This window comes from Ipomoea nil, unplaced genomic scaffold, assembly GCF_001879475.1.
Source record: "Ipomoea nil cultivar Tokyo-kokei standard unplaced genomic scaffold, Asagao_1.1 scaffold2805, whole genome shotgun sequence".
Lineage (NCBI taxonomy): Eukaryota > Viridiplantae > Streptophyta > Magnoliopsida > Solanales > Convolvulaceae > Ipomoea > Ipomoea nil.
Genome location: NW_017619233.1, coordinates 2640904 through 2659888, shown reverse-complemented (window position 1 = coordinate 2659888; position 18985 = coordinate 2640904). Strand labels below are relative to the sequence as shown.

The 18985-nt window shown below is 38.3% G+C and overlaps 2 protein-coding genes and 2 long non-coding RNA genes across 6 annotated transcripts in view; 2 read left to right on the top strand and 2 right to left on the bottom strand.

Annotated features, from left to right (window-relative positions):
* The window catches only part of LOC109158262, a 28932-nt gene extending 14565 nt beyond the window's left edge, over positions 1 to 14367 (bottom strand). Inside the window, exons 1-2 of the long non-coding RNA XR_002050345.1 lie at positions 14356 to 14367; positions 2696 to 3028 (exon numbers count right to left, since the gene is read on the bottom strand). This is a non-coding gene — a long non-coding RNA (uncharacterized LOC109158262). The remainder of the gene's footprint in view (positions 1 to 2695; positions 3029 to 14355) is intronic.
* The window catches only part of LOC109158258 (germin-like protein subfamily 1 member 20), a 50582-nt gene that overhangs the window by 16111 nt on the left and 15486 nt on the right, over positions 1 to 18985 (top strand). Inside the window, exons 1-2 of one of the 3 annotated variants that reach the window (XM_019306161.1) lie at positions 449 to 591; positions 1271 to 1957. In XM_019306161.1, coding sequence (XP_019161706.1) covers positions 468 to 591; positions 1271 to 1839 — 693 coding nt within the window. In that variant the 5' untranslated portion in view covers positions 449 to 467 and the 3' untranslated portion in view covers positions 1840 to 1957. Of the gene's footprint in view, positions 1 to 448; positions 592 to 1270; positions 1958 to 18985 lie in introns of those variants that run through there. The other 2 variants (XM_019306159.1, XM_019306162.1) reach the window with 2 other exon arrangements.
* LOC109158261 lies at positions 4287 to 5822 on the bottom strand. The gene is made up of 3 exons (XR_002050344.1): positions 5719 to 5822; positions 5225 to 5278; positions 4287 to 4565 (listed from the first exon to the last, which is right to left on the bottom strand). It is a non-coding gene; the product is annotated as an uncharacterized LOC109158261 (long non-coding RNA).
* Positions 12752 to 13834, top strand: LOC109158260 (germin-like protein subfamily 1 member 17). Its single transcript, XM_019306163.1, has 2 exons — positions 12752 to 12890; positions 13118 to 13834. Exons 1-2 carry the CDS (start codon positions 12767 to 12769, stop codon positions 13684 to 13686), a joined length of 693 nt encoding a protein of 230 aa, XP_019161708.1. The 5' UTR covers positions 12752 to 12766; the 3' UTR covers positions 13687 to 13834.

Below are 18985 nucleotides of genomic sequence, written 5' to 3'. Positions count from 1 at the left end.
ACTTTAACCAAAACCAATTATCATTACCAAATATTTGATACACATTCCGATTCCGATTCCGATTCCGATTTCGATTTCGATTTCGATTCCGATTCCGATTTTGATTCCCATATGTGCACCAAACACACCTTGAATTTTCATTAAAAATTTAGAAAAGTCTATTCCTTCTCCCGCCCGACTTTTCCTTGTATTTAACCGGCGGGACCATCATTGTGGTATAGTATTGTGAAATTTTCGTTTATGTATTCATAACCTACTTCTCCCAGTAGGTTAACATATTGGATAACATATTAATAACAGAATAGAACCACTAACTATTGAATTAAATTCTCCTACCAAACTAATAAATATTACTAAATGTTTAACAATTTTTTAAAATATAAAAATACTTATAAATAGGTACCTTTCTCATTTTGAATCCAACACACCCATCTTGTTAAAGATCAAGAAACATAACCGCAATAACAATGGCGAGTCTTCCCATCATGAAATCCTTACTTCTTTTAGGTTTAGTAGCTTCGTTTGGTCGTGCATATGAACCTAGCCCTATGCAAGATTTTTGTGTTGCAGTTCCTGATGCCAAAGCTGCCGGTATACTATACATTCACATTATATTTTTATTATTATATATACCTTCATATATAGTTCATACAATTAATTTCATTCTTGGACCAGGACTATGTGGTCTAATGGTATCCGGGGTGGACTTCCAAGTGGAAGGTTGTGATTTCGAGCCTCAGTAGAGGCGTTATTGGCTCTTTGTGTTTCAGTAGGTTGAGAAATTACAATGTAATAGAGCTAGTAGCATTCAAAAAAAAAAGAAAAAATTCATTCTTGGATGGTTAACTAAATGTAAGCTCTATTTGGTAAAACTTATTTTAGAGTTTATAGCTTATTTTAAGTAATAAATAAGTTATAAGCTCTTTGGTAAAACATGAGAAGTTTAAAATAATAGTTTATTTTGAAACACTAACCTAAGTAGTGTTTCAAAATAAACTATTAACTTTTTAAATTTTTCTTTTTATTTTTTTATTTTTATTAATTTACAAAAATGACACAATTTACCCTTCATTAATCTGTTTACACTATAATTCAACAATTAATGTTACCAAACAATTTAATTTCAATTTAGTTAGTTTATTATCAATTTAGTTAGTTTATTAGTTACTGGCTTTTCAGCTTTTAGCTAACTTTTCGAATAAGCATGCCAAACAGAGTGATAATATAATTGTGCATGCATTATAATTATATTGGTTGTTGATACATGCAGTGTTTCTGAATGGAAAGGTTTGCAAGAACCCAAAACTTGTTTCCGCAGATGATTTCTACTTAGCTGCTGGGCTTAACACCCCTGCTGGAGGCACAAAACTTACTTCTGTGGGACTAATATCAAACTTTATAGATGTTGACCAATTCCCCGGGCTGAACACCATGGGGTTATCATTTGGACGAATAGATTTTGAGCCCAATGGCCTAATCCCACTCCACTACCACCCTCGAGGCAGCGAGGTCGTGTTTGTTCTAGAAGGCACTCTCTATGTTGGATTTGTCACTTCAAACGCACAAAACATTGGAAAAAATACACTTTTCGCAAAAATTCTTAACCCAGGGGACGCCATCGTTTTCCCTGTGGGACTTGTTCACTTCCTCTATAACGTTGGCCGCACCAATGCTACTGCCTTTGCCTCTTACAATAGCCAAAAACCAGGATTTGTGGTCCTTGCAAATGCCGTGTTTGGACCCGCCCCACCAATTTCAGACGATGTGCTCGCCAAAACATTCCACCTGGAGAAGAAGGTGGTGCAGTTTCTTCAAGCACAGAACTGGTCTTTTACCTAATAATTATATATGCCTGTGAAGTATGTAGTACGTGTGTATGTTTACCACTTCATTACCTCTCCCTGGTTTGGCATAAAATATTCTAAATAATAAATAAATGATCGATTCAAACTTTTAGTTTAAATGAAACGTATCTTTTATTTTCAATTTAATTCTATGTGCTTAAATTCGTGTTTTGTAATGTCAAGTATTGTATACGTACTCTTTTACTTGTTATGCTTTGAAAATTTGTATGCTAATCTCATTTTAAAGCAATTTAAAATAAATTATACTGTAGTTATTATATTGTAAAAAAATAAATAAAATACAACTATTCAATATAATCTTATGTATATATTGAATGAAATCAAAATATATATTAAAACTCAAATTCATTAAATAAAAATAAATAAACCAAATAATCAAATTTACCATTTTTCTTTATTAGTTTATTTGTTCCTTTGTTAATATTTTAATAATGTAGGACATCAAGTATCCAATGTAACTTCATAAATCATAACTCTCTAAAATTGAGGTATATGTTTTAGTTTTATTAGTTGATTAGTTAATTGTGATTTATTATGTGTTTTCATTATTTATTTACATTTTTCGTATGTTAATTTGCTAGGTTAAAGGGTTATTTTTGAAATTGACAAAAATTAATAAAGATTCTTTATTTCGTGATATTGATTTTCGTTTTCATCCCTCAATGAATATCAATTAATTATTAAAAAAAAAAAAAAAAGTTGTTGACAAAATAATTGACAACTTTTTTTTTTTTGAAAAAAGAGTGACAATGACCTTGTGGTCTAGTGACATGAAGTCGATCTCCCAGTGGAGGCGTTAGTTGGTTGAGAAAGTAGCTATGAACAGATACTTTCATTCAGACGTAGCTCCCTTCTTTTTTGGGGGTGTGAAGCATTGTCAAACCAAAATACCCAACAAGAATTAGCTCTCCCTGAAAAGGAGGTGATCCAACCGCACCTTCCAGTATGGCTACCTTGTTACGACTTCACTCCAGTCACTAGCCCTGCCTTCGGCATCCCCCTCCTTGCGGTTAAGGTAACGACTTCGGGCATGGCCAACTCCCATAGTGTGACGGGCAGTGCGTACAAGGCCCGGGAACGAATTCACCGTCGTATGGCTGATCGGCGATTACTAGCGATTCCGGCTTCATGCAGGTGAGTTGCAGCCTGCAATCCGAACTGGACTATGCAATCTTTAACAATTAAATAGGTAAACTTGGTAAATTTTATAAAATCAGCGAAATAGCTAAATTTCAAATGTGCAAACCTGGAAAAGTCCGAGAATTACAGATTTTAGTGTTCAATTAAGTATGCATAGTAAAGTTGGTGATAATTAAGAAAACGTGACCATATTTTTTTAAAAAAAAATTGATATGATCTATCCGATTTTTCCAGTTGTATGGCTAAGATTGGTTCTTATTTCTCTCTTAAGGACTTGTTATCATTTTGATCCAATACCTATATATGTGTGCGTGTGTGTGTGTATATATATATATATATATATATATATATATATATATATATATATATACACACCCATGAGAACCATTCCTCAAGAGAGAACTAGGAACCAATAAGAATTGTCCAACAAGAAAGATCTAACAAATCTAAAACAATTAGAGATAAAAATGTGATTTATAGCAATTTTGTACACAAACTTTAAAGTGTAACTTTCAACATTATAGATCGAGTGTAACTAAGCAAAGCTACATAGTGTATTTGATGAAAAATGTATTGACATTTTTGTAAATAACTCAAACTTTAAAGCAATTAAAACTAGTAACACTATGAAATACAACTATCAACATTATAACGTACAACTAAGTTAAATTAGTGTACATTTGTTTGTTGCATATATACATATGATGGTGCACTCTATGGTGTTATTAGTTGCATTCTATAGAGAGAGATTGTGTGTGTAGCCGTGTAGGGGTGGGGAAGGGGGTGTAGGTTGAGATAAAGGTCAAAATTTGGTGGTTAAGGTACAAATGTTGGGAGTATAGAAAGGTAGAAGCAAAAAAAAAAGGTGGAAGTAGAGTCCAAATGAGGTGTAAAGCTAGGAGATTGCAAGGTGGAGCCTCGGGGATTGGAGCAAGATCGATGGCCACTCACCCATGAAAATATGGTGTATGGATGAATAAATCGATAAATCAAAATTATATATAAAAAATATAAATAATAACGGGATTCAAAATTTTAAAAAATAATCCTAATGGAAAAAGAATCAAAACAAGGAAAATTCAAGTCATATGTAATACACACATTTCTAATTAAAATTAATTTGCTACCTCTTGATGATATTATGAGTATTGTGGCGTCGATTTCCGAGGTTAAAATTTGATTATAGTAATATAATTGAGCACTCAAACTGTCACACCCCAAAAATGAGCGTAACCCGGCCGTATTATTACGACAAAAAAAATATCGTTATAATACGAAGCCTGCTAAACAAAATATCAATCACAAGATAACCTAAACAACATCTTGGTCTTAAAGTTCCTTCTCCCAAAGATAGTTTAATTGGCAATATAATATACACACTTAAGCTTCTAGACATAGTCCAAAATTACAACTTGAAATCCAAGGTCCTACTATGGACTTTGATCTCCACAAAAAGACTAGAAGTAGTCCTCCTCGATCACAAAACACTAGACTAATACCCCATGGTCTTTAACCCCAACATGTGACCTCCCTTGTCTTAACCTCGATCAACATTCTAATCTGAAAACATGAACACGCAAGTGAGCTCAAAGCATGGTACATCATATAACACTTCTCTACCACATCAAGTATAAAGAATAAGAGGACCACAAATAAATAAGGTAACATAAGATGTTTAATAAAAAGTATAATAAAATCGTTAGTATTCTTATACAGTTTTATCGCATAAGAGTATCAATAATTCCAAAGTTTTCCCTTCAAGTCATGAATCCTAGATCGGTGCTCAAATATCATAGAAATAAATAAATAAAAATATTACATACCTAACTCACCATTTTACTTGAGAACTACAATATACTCATAGGATGAGCCAAGATCAATTAATAAAACTACACTAGTCAAGGGTAGCAAAGCTACCAATTAAAATCAAGGGAATGTTCCAAATCAAGGGTGGTGAGACCACCAATTGGGAATCAAGGGAACATTCCTAGTCAAGACAAGGGTGGTTAGACCACCAATATGATTAATACATTTGAAAATCTATATATACCATGATCAACATTAAAATGCATCAAATTCCCAAATTTTCACGTGATATGTACTAATTCTTTATCATACATAACATGCCCATAATATTCAAGAATAGCTTCAATATTTTACAATCACTTAAGCTATGGTATATAAGTTACGATGAGTAAGTAAGTGCAAGGTTCCCTTACCTCAGTAAGCTTTTAAGCATAGAAATTCCTTTATGCCCTAACCTTCACGGTCACCTATCAAATACATACACCATTATAACTTACGAACATTCCAAATATTTACAAATTCTTCTTGTAAATTTATAAACAATCATGTTTTCGGTTTTCCCCACACTAAAACAACCCAAAAAAAATATAAATAATGAGCCTAAGACCTCTATTACTCTCCTTGAAACAAGTATGGTCAAAAATTTAATAAAGAAGATGTAGCTCATTAGAGAGAAAAATCAGCCGCAATATGGGTAATAAATCGTAGATTTGCAAGGAAAATAAAATAATAAATAGCACATAACCCTACTAAAGCCATCCCAAAACACCCACTTTAAAAACAACCCTGGGCAATTTCAATTCTTCACTAGAATTCCCATTCTTGAGCTTCGAAATACAACAAAGATTAACAGGGAAGCTAAAGTGTTTAATATCTTCTTTTAACAGCCAAAAACTAAATTAATTACCTTGTCTTTTTTTATTTTGAGCACAAAAACAAAACCTATTGCTTGCTTCCTCTTGCTACGCCAAAAGCAGAATGTGTGCCTCTTCTCCCCTCTTTCTTCTCTACTAAGTTTCCAGAATAATCTACTTCCCCCTAATGGACTTCTCAAGCTTAAGATATACAATTATTATTGGGCCCAAGAATAGACTAAGCCCAAATTAAAACTTAACCAACTAAATTATAATTTGGGCCTAGGTAGAATAAGACCTAAAATATCTAGTTAGCCTATTATTATATTATTACTATCAAAAAAATGAAAATTTGTCATTACACAAACTATATTATTCTTGGCAAACTAGAACACAAGGAGAACACTTCAAACTTTTCCGGAACTGTTGCAAAATTTTTAACAAGATTTTCGATTAAGAGAGAGGAAAAGACAAAGAGTTTTGAGGTTTTTCAACAATTAACATAAAAATTTACCCAATACCAATGTATTATTTATAGGAGATGATGATATATATCGCAATAAACAATGACATTAACATTTGGATTAAATCAGATTTGTAATCTTCATAACAGATAACTTAATTAATTTAAAAAATTAAAACACAACAATTACAAAAGTTAATTCTTAAAACCCCCTACCACCTACGGTTACAAGAGTTAATTCCTTATGATCAGAATTAACGCGTTTCAAAATGATATACCCGAAATTTTACTAACCGACAAGTGAATTTTCATTTTTTTAGCATAATGTCACCAAGAAGTGAATTTTCACGATTATATTGAGCTTTGATTTGAAACCCCCCTACCACCTACGCGCGAGAGAGGGCTTTTATGCTATACAATTCAAGCTCCTTCTAAAGTGGAATTGTATATATACTAGTGCAAACCCACTCCCCATTTAATGTGGGACAAATGCTACTTCCAAGGCTTTCCACCTTCATTTTCCAACATAAATGTGTCTACTTTGAAAATTAATTTTCTCTTTCACCCATTATCTACTTTGAGTATACAGTATACCAATTTTTTCATCTTACTTCAAAATCTTGAACCCATTTGACCCGACTTCAATCAAAAGTGGACTCCACACATATTTGTGACACAAATTAGCCATTTAAAATGACATTTATTTTTTGCTAAAAAGTTTCCAACATACGGTAGTGTGCTCCCCCCCCCCCCCTCCCCCCTCCCCCCTCCCCCACCATGTACAGAGGCTATATATGCATGAGACTTCTTTGGGTTTTCTCACTTTTCTGTGTGGTACATACGTACGTACATACGTACATACATACATACATACATACATATATGTATGTTAAGATTTTAACAAATAGTCTGTTAAGATTATAAACTGATGATTAATATTAATCAAATACAAGCAGCTATAAATAGTGTACAAATGAGAGAAGGTAGTTGGGAATTGTTACAACTAGTCTAATAGCTATTCTACCGGATCTAAACTAGAACAAAACACAGAAACAAAATATATCAGTCACATATGTCTTTAACACGCCCTCGCAAGATTGAGGATCAGTCGGAGATTCCAATCTTGGACCGAAACTAAAGAAACATGGAACGACCGAACGGTTTGGTAAGGAAGTCAGCTAGCTAATCCTTCAAGGGGATGTGCCGAACCACCAGTGAACCATTAGCAACCAAGTCACGAATAAAGAAGTAATCAAGTGCCAGATGCTTCATACGTGAATGGAACACCGGGTTCTTGCACACATATGTCGTGCTAAGATTGTCGCAGAACAGAACCGGAGGCTTCACCAGTTGCAACCGTAGCTCACGAAGCAAATTCGTTATCCAAAAAACTTCTGCAGCAGCATTTGCCAAGGCCTGGTATTCAGACTCTATGGACGAGCGCGACATGGACTTCTGGCGAGCAGTCTTCCAAGAAATGAGGTTGGAACCAAGATACACTAAGTACGCGGTGGTGGAACGGTCATCAGTAGTGCAGCCTCCCGAATCAGCATCCGTATACACACTCAGTGACAGTGGTTGCCCAGTACGGAGTAATATGCCATGACAAATTGTTCCCTTTAGATAGCGCAACAACTGTTTAGTAGCCTGCCAGTGCAGCTCCGTAGGTGAGTGCATGAACTGCGAAAGATGATTGACCGCATAGGACACATCCGGCCTAGTGATGATCAGGTACTACAACAAGCCAAGGAGACGCCGAAACTGAGTAACGGCAACCGGTGCAGTACCATATTGTGCAGGCAGCAACCTGTCCGAGGTAGCCAATGGTGTTGAAACAGCCTTTGCACCATCCATCTTAAACCGAACTAGAATATCAGTGATGTATTGGCGTTGAGTCAGAATCACACCATCAAGTGTTGGAACTACCTCAATGCCCAAAAAATGATGTAAGGGACCCATATCTTTAAGTGCAAACCGAACTGACAGAGTGTCAACAAAGTGATTAAGCCATGCAACATTATTACCTGTCAAGATAATATCATCCACATGCACCAGGGAATAAACGATGATAGTATTAACATAATAGTCAAATAAAGAAGCATCTGCTTGTGACTTCAAAAAACCACAGCGTAATAAGAACTCTGAAAGCTCCAAGTACCATGCCTTAGGCGCCTGTTTAAAACCGTTTAGAGCTTTAGTTAGCTTGCAAACATGGGATGGAAACGAGGGATCCACAAAACCCGGTGGCTGCTCCATTAACAAATCCTCATGCAATGTCTCATGAAGGAACACATTATTAATATCTAACTGGCGCAAAGTCCAGCGATTACTCAAGGCAATAGTCAAAACCACATGAATGGCCACTAGTTTCATAACCGGGCTATATGTTTCAAAATAATCTCGGCCAGCAGTCTGCAAGAACCCCTTAGCGACAAGCCGTGCTTTGTACCGATCAACTGACCCATCCGATTTGGGTTTGACACGATAGAATCACTTGTAGCCAATCGGGACAGTTGCTCCGTGGGGAACCAATTGCCACGTTTTGTTACGTTGGAGCGCTTCGAATTCCTCATCAATCGCTTTCCTCCCCCGAGCGTCCTTAAGAGCCTGTGCGACGGTAGAGGGTTCTAAAGTGGGAGGCAAGGGATGTGAGGTGACGTGGTTAATAACATACTCAGAATACCTAGGATTGGGACGACGCTCTCGGGTAGACCAGCGCAGATTATTTTGCGTTTGAGAAACTTCGGAGGTGGTGACGGGAAAGGAGTCAGACTGGATGGTATGTTGGCCACTTTTTGGAACAGTGGGTGACGAGCAACCAGGGGATGACGAACTGGACACAGCTGACGGTGAACCAGTGGGGACATCCAAACTATTTCTGCCGAATTGTGTTGGAACTTGAGTTTGAACACCCACCAGATCAGTTTGCGGGTAGTCGGCTACGATAGAGAGAGACACAGCCGGAGACGATACGGATGTCGGAGCAGGAGATTGAGCAGCTGTGGGAATGACCCCGGGCTAGGTAGACACAAAAGATGACTTGAACAAAATATTTCTCAACTCTGAACCCAGCGAATCAGATGGTGGAGTGCTAGATGTTTGTTGCAAATCCCTATAAGGAAACACATGTAGCACAAATCTGACATGCCGAGATATAAAAATGCGACTGGAGCTAGAGTCTAGACATTTATAACCTGATTGAGTGCTTGAGTAGCCAAGAAAGACACACGGGCGTGACTTTGGTTGAAGTTTCTTGGTGTTGTAGGGGCGCAACCACGGGAAACATAGACATCCAAATGGTTCTAACTTATCATAGTTAGGCAACTGATGAAACAAAACATAAACTGGAGACTGATTACCTAAGACTGGTGTTGGAAGCCGATTAATGAGATAGACAATCGTCTGAAAGGCGAAGGTATTGTACGAGGACGGCAGAGACGCGGTTTGAAGAAGAGACAAGACAGTTTCGACGACATGCATGTGCCGTAGCTCAGCGACACCATTATGCTCAGGAGTGTGCGGTGGGGGTGGTGAAATGAGAAATACCATGAGCATTTAGAAATGGTACAAGTTTTATAAATTCACCCCCATTGTCTAAGTAAATGAAAATAATTGAAAGGTCAAAATATTTTTCCATTAATTATTTGAACTGAGTAAATACAGAAAACACATCCGACCGTACGACACAAACTGTTGCGGCATGTCAGCGATGGCTCGCATGTCATTGCGGTACGCCGTAATGGACCGAGAACCTCTGGGGTTTGTGGTGAGCTTTGCCTTGAGGGAAATGATGCATCCTCGAGAGGCATTAGCATAACTGGCAACGAGACATTGCCATACATCACGGGCTGTTGTGGCCGAGGAGATGATCGACGGGATTGTGTCAGTATAGCTTCCCAGGAGTGCACTGACAATAGTTTGGTCTTGACGATACCAAACGGAATGATTCGGGTTGGCGACGGTGTTAACAGGATCAATGAACTTGGCTGGTTCCTTGGTGGAACCGTCAATGTATCCCAGGAGATTAAGTCCAACAAGAGTAGCGTGAACCTGTGTGCGCCACACTGGGAAATTCGTAGGAGTGAGTTTAATGGGGAAGTGTGTGGGAACATGTAGCTAGCTGGAGGACTTCAGTGGTGGCTGTAGTAGCAGCATGGGTATTAGACGCCATTGATAATGAAGGAAGCAAGGAAATCGAAAGATGAAAAAAAAATGATAATTCTTTCGTAGGAGAATTTAGGCTTGTGATACCATGTTAAGATTATGGACTGATGATTAATATAGAAAAGACAACGGTTAAAAACCGTTGTCTATGCATGTGAAGTTCAACAACACCAGCTCCAACAACACTCAATAGACAACAGCTTTTAACCGTTGTTTTTTCTAGAAAAGACAGTTAAAAACCGTTGTCTATGTGCGTGACTTTTAACAACACCGATTTCAACAACATTCAATAGACAACGATTTTTAACCGTTGTCTCTTCTAGAAAAGACAACGGTTAAAAACCGTTGTCTATGCGCGGGACTCACAACAACACTAGTTTCAACAACATAAATTTTACCCCTACGACAACGATTAAAAACCGTTGTCTATGTGTATTTTTCTTGTAGTGGATCCAGATTTTCAAGAGTCTTATTTGTTGGGGGAAAAATCGACCTTAGGTTTATCATTGTTGTATATCTCTGCATGTGGTTGTAGAAATAGGCAGAGTAGCAAGCTTATGGAGTATGTTTTATGAAAACCTTTGATACTTTGTGATGACATTCTGTTCAAAGCACAAGTTTATTTTTTCACTAGTAACTATTTTGTTAAACAAGATTACTAGTGAAATTCTTCCTAAGTGAAAACACAGAAGAGTGGAGTAGAAAGATTATGTACACCACCTTCAAACTACTATAAAACTTTTGTCTCTTTACTTCACACATCTTAGTTTTCTGGCATAAACACTCACACATTATCTTAACATCTTCACAAATTACAAATTGTACTAAGTGTGCTTTTAAATCTATTTGCGAAAAAATTATAATTTATATCCCTTATGTATAGTCCAATTATAAATTTCACCTCTCAATTCTATTTGGTAAAAATATTATATTGCTCTTGAATTGTCAAAATGTAGCCATATATTGCCCCCATATATTGTAATTTATATCCTTCAGGAGGGTCAATATATGGCCACATTTTGAAAATTCAAGAGCAACATTTATACTACTTGCATGTGCACATAATTAAGGTCTTAATATAAACAGTATATTACAAGGAAAAATATTACATATGTATAGTATGTGCACAAAACCTATGCCCATAATGCTATGAAGTGGTTTCGGTGCTCTAGTCCTAAGCTTGTCACAAGCCAATTGCATGGAAAATGTTAAGGGTACTATTAAAAGTATTATTCTCATTACATTTTTTTTTTAATATTTGATTAAATTAGAGGAAGAAAAAAGAAAAGAAAAAAAATTATATATTTTTTTTAGTTGCTCGATAGGTGTAACATTGATATTGAATAAAAAACAAAGTTAAAAAAGAATAAGGATATGTTTGGTACGGTTTATCCACTAAGAATGAGAATCTATCAAAATCATAGTTAGTGTTTAGTTGATAACTTTTTAAAGGATAACTATGGGATTTGATTACCTCTTCAATTAAAAACATTATTCATTAATTAAAAAACGGGTATCATTCCATCTTACTAATAATATAATGATTTTTAAGTTTGGATTAGTGATTTTAGATTTGATTTTTGTTTTGAGTTTTTTTTTTTTGTTTTTTGTTTTTTTTTTTTTGTTTTTTTTTTGTTAATATTGGTGTAAAGAATAAAGTCAAATGTAGGAGCTAATGTTTGGGCTATGGTTTTGGAGGAGCAATTGCTTGGGCAAAGGTTTCTCCTAAAGGGAATTGCTTGGGCAAAGGTTTCTCGTGCAGGGAATTGCTTGGGCAAAGGTTTCTCCTAAAGGGAATTGCTTGGGCAAAGGTTTGCCTAAAGGATATTGCTTGGACAAAGGTTTCTCCTGCAGGGAATTGCTTGGGCAAAGGTTTGCCTAAAGGAAATTGCTTGGGTAAAGGTTTCTCATAAAGGGAATTGCTAGGGCAAAGGTTTCTTCTAAAGGGAATTGCTTGGGCAAAGGTTTCTACTAAAGGGAATTGCTTGGGTAAAGGTTTCTCCTGAAGAGAATTGCTTGGGCAAAGGTTTTTCCTAAAGGAAATAGCTTGGGCAATGGTTTGCCTAAAGGGAATTGCTTGGGCAAAGGTTTGCCTAAAGGAAATTGTTTGGCCAAAGGTTTCTCCTAAAGGAAATTGCTTGGGCAAAGGTTTGCCTAAAGGAAATTGCTTGGGCAAAGGTTTCTCCTAAACGGAATTGCTTGGGCAAAGGTTTTTCTTAAAAGGAATTGTCTGGGCAAAAGTTTGAGTGAGGAGAATTACATGCAGGAGAAGATTTACATTTAATGTTGCATTAAGTACTCAATGTTAAACAATTTTTTTTTAAATAAAAAGTAAAAATACTTATAAGGTATAGATAGATCTAAATATCTAATATAATAGTTTATAAATAGGCACCTTCCCCGTTTTGAATACGACATATCTTCTAAAAAAACTTAATAAATTAAAGCATTTACAGAAATAGGCACAACTAACAATGGTGAGTCTCGAAATGGCATCCATAGTTGTCCTTTTAGCTTTACTAGCTTCGTTTGCTAGCGCATATGATAACAACCCCTTGCAAGATTTTTGTGTTGCAGTTGCCGATCCCCTAGCTGCAGGTACACTGCATCTACATTTGATTTCATAATGCCATCATATATATAATTTCTCTCTTTTGTCAAAATTTACATTTGGAACAAAAAACTATCTTAAATTCGAGCCGTCTCAAGCGCGACTCTTCTTTCTTGTTAGATTCTCCCAAATACTGTTTACTGAACTAGTGAACTTAAGCTCATGCGGGCGTGACTCTTTCTTTCTTGGTTAACTAAATTGTGCATGCATGCAGTGTTTGTCAATGGAAAGGTTTGCAAGAACCCAAAACTTGTTACGGCAGATGATTTCTACATGGCTGCTGGGTTTAACACCCCTGTTGGAGGTATAAATCTTAGTTTTGTGGGACTGGTAACAAAGCTTCTAGATGCGGACCGATTCCCAGGGCTGAACACCATGGGGTTGTCAATCGGTCGTATAGATTTTGCACCCAATGGCCTAATCCCACTCCACACTCACCCTCGAGACAGTGAGGTTGTGTTTATTCTGGAAGGCACTGTTTACGTCGGCTTTGTCACTTCAAATCCACTCAATGGTGAAAAGAATAAGCTTTTCTCAAAAATTCTTAATCCTGGCAACTCCTTCATTTTTCCTATGGGACTCGTTCACTTCCTCTACAATGTTGGCCGCACTAATGCTTTATTGTTTGCCTCTTTCAATAGCCAAAACCCAGGATTTGTCTCCCTCGCTAATTCTGCCTTTGGATCTGCCCCGCCAATTTCAGAGGATGTTCTCACCAAAGCATTCCGCCTCGACAAAACAGTCATTAACTATCTTCAATCACAGGACTGGCCTCTTATATAATAATCTGCTTCTGTGCTATTATTACTTAATATAATGTTTGAGTTGTATGCGGTTTGACATAAAATAATATACTACTCGTATTAAATAATATAATGAATGTAATATTATGCTTCTGTATCAATTTAAACTTTTAGTGGGTATCTTTCAATTTCGCTTTCATTCTAAATATTTGTAATGTCAAGGATGGAATGCTCTTTCATTAAATAATAAGTTTATTGTGGTATGAAATATTGCAAGTTAATGAGTTAATCCCATTTTAAAGAAATTTAAAATGGATTAGTTACATTAAGGTTATCCTTATCCCTGCAATATTCTCTTACTTTTAAAAGTGGATCCCATTTTCACATCATCAATTTTGTAAATCTCTTATTAGGACTAGTATTAGGACTCTATGTATTTGAGTCACATTATGACTCCTTATCCTAGTCTCCCTATGATTCCTACTTCCTATCCTAGTCTCTGTTCCCCTTGTATATATTCCCCCGTCTGCACAGTTATTAGACAGTTCATTCGATACAGTTTTATACAGTTCTCATCTGGTATCAGTTAGCTAGAGTTCAAAATAATTATTATTTTCGACATTAATAATAATTATTACCGTAACGGCAGTCGATGACATCGAACCAGGATACAGTGATACACCATATGAGAAGAGGTCCAATCAGCAACATGGTTTTAAAGTTCAGTTTCAAATTTGTGATGGTTTCGGTCACACGGGCGCCAATTGTTTTCGGCTCTTTGATGAACAGTGTCAAATTTGTAATGATTTCAGTCACATGGGAGCCAATTGTTTTCGGCGCTATGATGAACAATGTCAAATTTGTAATGGTTTCGGTCACACGGGAGCCAATTGTTTTCAGCGTTATTCAAGAGCTCGGGGTTCTTAGGCTAATTTGGTGTTTCAGAATAGTTTGGGTGCTAAAACCTCGACAAATTCTCATACTTGGGTTTTGGACACTAGAGCCACAAATCATGCAACTCCAGACATATCTACCCTTTCTACCTAGGAGAAGTACACTGGTAATGACACTTCACGTGTCGGTGATGGTATGGGCCTGTCTATTAGTCGTGTTGGCCATGCTACTTTTAATACCCCTTCTATAGGTCTTTTACGATGTCTGATATATTGCATGTTCCTGGTCTGTCTACCTCTTTATTATCTGTTCAACGTTTTGCTACAGATAATAATGTGTTCTTTGAGTTTCATCCTTCTTTTTTTTCTTGTGAAAGATATGACCACCAAGGAAATCCTCTTACGAGGCAGTAGTTCGGGTGACCTATACACTTTTCCTGTTCCAAGTTCGTCTCCTTTCGCGTTTCTCTCCGCTCGTGCTTCTACTTTAGTTTGACATGACCGTTTAGGTCATCCTCATATGCGTGTCCTTAGTAAAATTCTTCAGTCTTGTTCGGTTAGTGGCTCTAGTCGTACTATTCATTGTAATTCCAGTTTATGTTCAGCGTGTCAATTGGCAAAATCTGCACGTTTCCCTGTAACACCTGTTGAGTGTAATAGTTCGGATGTTCTTGATTTGATATACACTGATATTTGGGGACCAACTCCTTTGCTATCTTCTAATGGTACGGTTATCGTTATTTTGTCATCTTTGTTGATGATTATTGTCGTTACACCTGGTATTTTCCTATGAAGCATAAATCTGATCTTTATGTCATATTTGATCAATTTCGTGCTTTAGTTGAGCGTTCATTTAATTGTAAAATCAGATCCATTCAATCTGATCTAGGAACTGAGTATAAGAAATTACATTCTTTGTTTGTGCAACTAGGCATTAATCATAGGCAGTCATTGTAACACCCCAGATTTTCAAGACATTTAAAACTTATAAAATAAAGGTATTATCTCATTAAATCCCAAAACGTAATACAAGTGTACGGGGTGCTATGCCACACCTGAGCTAGAGAACCCAGGTGCACAGGCTGACTAACTAATTTCCTCAATAATGTAATTGCATAATATGGCACGCAGGCCGAAAAAGGGAACTATCTACTTCTACGTTCCGAGTTCTAGCGCGCTCCAGTGACTTATTCTTCTGTGCCTGAAAGCCAAATATATCTGTTCAGCGAGAGATGCTGGTAACCCACTCCAACGCGTTGAAATACAATACATATAGAGATATATATATAGATATACGAAAACCATTATGAGCATGAAGATATATCCTACGAACTCTAGCTTTTAAAACCGGGAATGACTCAACAGTTAAGGCTAGACACCAGCAGTAGACTTGGCAAGCATAAGCATTTCACAATAGATAAAGCAGTTACGACAAGGCATAAATGGTAATCATAATCCCATCATAAACAATCCCCCAATATGAAACCCATAGTCACATCCCAAGGCACTCATAGTCACAACTCGTCCATATCACACACATAACACACATTGTTGGCGCCACGGGACCGATCGCATGCCCATACATGAGGGTCAGCGCATATACCTCTGACACAGCCCCGCAGCACCATGCCCCGTATCGCAACACGGGGAGGTCGATCGCAACCGACCGATGAACCGCAGCTCATCATAATGTTTGATCGCAACCAAACAGTGGACCGCAGCCCAAGAGAGTGTCATCTAAACGCAGCCAGGATAAATGACGAACCGCAGCTCGTATAGAAACGTTTGATCGCAACCAAACGGTGGACCGCAGCCCAAGAGAATGTCATCTGACCGCAGCCAGGAATACCAATCTGACCGCAGCCAGCTTCTGAACCGCAGCTCAGGATAACCAATCCGATCGCAACCGAATTGGGGTAGCACACACACATAACACATAGCAAGCACATGCAACCCACGTTACACATTGGGAAGGGGGATAAAGCGTACAACAAACCTATGCGTGATCCATCACATACTAAGGATAGCCCTAAGGGGTTCATACTTCTTTCACCTAGGTCAACGGGATACCAATTCAACTAGCATGCGATATAACAGACTCATAAACCTACGAACGGTACCCGAAACATCAAACTAGACATAGGCACGACAAACGGGGTCCGTTGGGACACCACGGGGATCGGGGAAACATCAAACGGGGAAGCCGAAGTCCCGGGTGGGGTGAGATTCCAGCGGGTAGCCGGTGGGTGGGGGTCCACCCGCCGGCTGTCACTGTTCCGGGCAGCGGGTGCCCGGCGGGCAGCTGCCCGCTGCCGGAGCTACCCGAGATTACCGCGGGTAGGTGGCGGGTCCCCTACCCCCACCTACCCCCCCCCCCCACTGACTCTTTTTGATCACTTTTCACCCCGGGAACCGTTGTGGAACCCGAAACCATGCTTAGACACTTTGCAACGTAATTAACGACAACACATAGACAATTAACGGATCAAATACGATAGACGAACGGCACATAACCTAACATGCTTTTCTAATCATAATCAACACCCAAACATGCGATTTCCCACCCGATAATCCAAGAATAAGATCATACGATACAACCTAGGGTTCTAATCACTTTTGTATCAACAAGAATACGGTTCGTCTTCTAATTGTAAGATTCGGTAGGAACAACACATAATCATCAAGGATACCAATTAATCATCAAGAACATCATAATCATCAAGAACAACACATAATCATCAAAATCCCAATTAATCATCAAGAACATCATAATTATCAAGAAACTCCCAATATCAAGATTATCAAGATTCCCCATGGAATCATTAAATCAACATCAATAATAATCATAGTAATTCGCCATTTACAATCATATGGGGGAAACCCTAAGGGGAAATCATAGCTATGAAAATAGGTTTTGTTGAGACATGGGTTACCTCTTAGCCTTAATTAATTCCTTGGCTATGAATGATCTTTCTTTAAGCTTTCTTGCTTTCTTGATTTCTTCTAAGGGAATTCTTGGACCTCTCCTGGGGTGGTGGGGCGTCTAGGCGTGTCGGGGTTCTAGGTGCTCCCTAAGTTCCCTATTTATAGATCCAAGGGTTTATTTAGAGTTTAATCCTATTGGGGTTAGGGGTTGGGTTTATATATTTGGGCCCATGGGCTATGGTGGCCTTTTTCCCTAATTAATCATTATAATTTATTCTTTCTCCCGGGTTATTAATTAATTAATTAATCAGTTGGTTTTAGGATTCGTAACACGGGGTGTTACACTCTCCCCCCCTTAACAGGAAGCTTCGTCCCGAAGCTTGGCCCCGGGTGAAAAAAAAAAAAGAAAGTTTTCTCTTAGTTACCTGGAGTGAACAGCTCGGGGTACCGCTCCTTCATCGTGTCCTTAAGTTCCCATGTGGCTTCCTAGGTCCCGTGGTTGGTCCAGAGGACCTTCACCATTTCCATGACTTGGTTCCGGGTATTTCTTGTTTTGGTGTCCAGGATTCTTACGGGTTTCTCTTCGTATACTAGTGACTCGTCGAGGTCCACGGTCTCGTGTTGGAGTACGTGGCTTGGATCGTGTATGTATTTCTTTAGCTGAGATACGTGGAACACGTTGTGTACTCGTTTTAGCTCCACGGGTAAGGCGAGACGGTAGGCCAAGTCTCCGATTCTCTCCACGATTTCGTAAGGGCCGATGAACCGGGGGCTGAGTTTTCCTTTTCTCCCGAACCTCATTACCCCTCGTGTGGGCGAGATCCTTAGCCAGACCTTGTCCCCGAGGTTGAATTCGGCTTGCTTCCTCTTTAGGTCGGCGTAAGACTTCTGGCGGTCTTGGGCGGCCTTCATCCTTTCCTGGATGTGTTTGACCTTAGTTATGGTGTCTTGTAGGTATTGGGGGCCCAGTGTTACTGGGTTGACCATATCTTCCCAACATAATGGGGTTCTACATTTCTGACCATACAGTGCTTCGTAGGGTGCCATGCGAATGCTCGCGTGGTAGCTGTTGTTGTACGAGAACTCGATGAGGTCTAGGTGTTCTTCCCACGTCCCTCGGAAGTTGAGCGTGCAGGCTCTTAGCATGTCTTCGAGGGTTTGGATGGTTCTTTCGGTTTGGCCGTCTGTGGTGGGGTGAAAGGCTGTGCTTAGCTTTAGTTGCGTCCCCAACGCCGCTTGTAGTGATTTCCAGAATTGCGAGAGGAACCTGGAATCTCGGTCGGACACAATGTTTCGGGGAATTCCGTGGTATTTCACTACCCGGTTTACGTAAGCTTGGGCTAGTTGCGTCATCGTCCATGTTTCTTTCATGGCAATGAATCGCGCTGTCTTGGTCAGTCGATCCACTATGACCCAGATTTTATCCTTATCGGTTTTCGTTGGGGGTAGCCCTCCGACGAAGTCCATGGATATGGAATCCCATTTTCCTTGTGGTATTTCAAGGAGTTGTACGAGTCCCTT

What these genes read in the sequence shown, in the direction of transcription:
- LOC109158260 (XM_019306163.1), top strand. Translation starts at nt 12,767, where the DNA reads ATGGTGAGTCTCGAAATGGCATCCATAGTTGTCCTTTTAGCTTTACTA. An exon ending in TGCCGATCCCCTAGCTGCAG is followed by an intron (nt 12,891 to 13,117) that starts GTACACTGCATC and finishes GCATGCATGCAG; the next exon opens with TGTTTGTCAATGGAAAGGTT.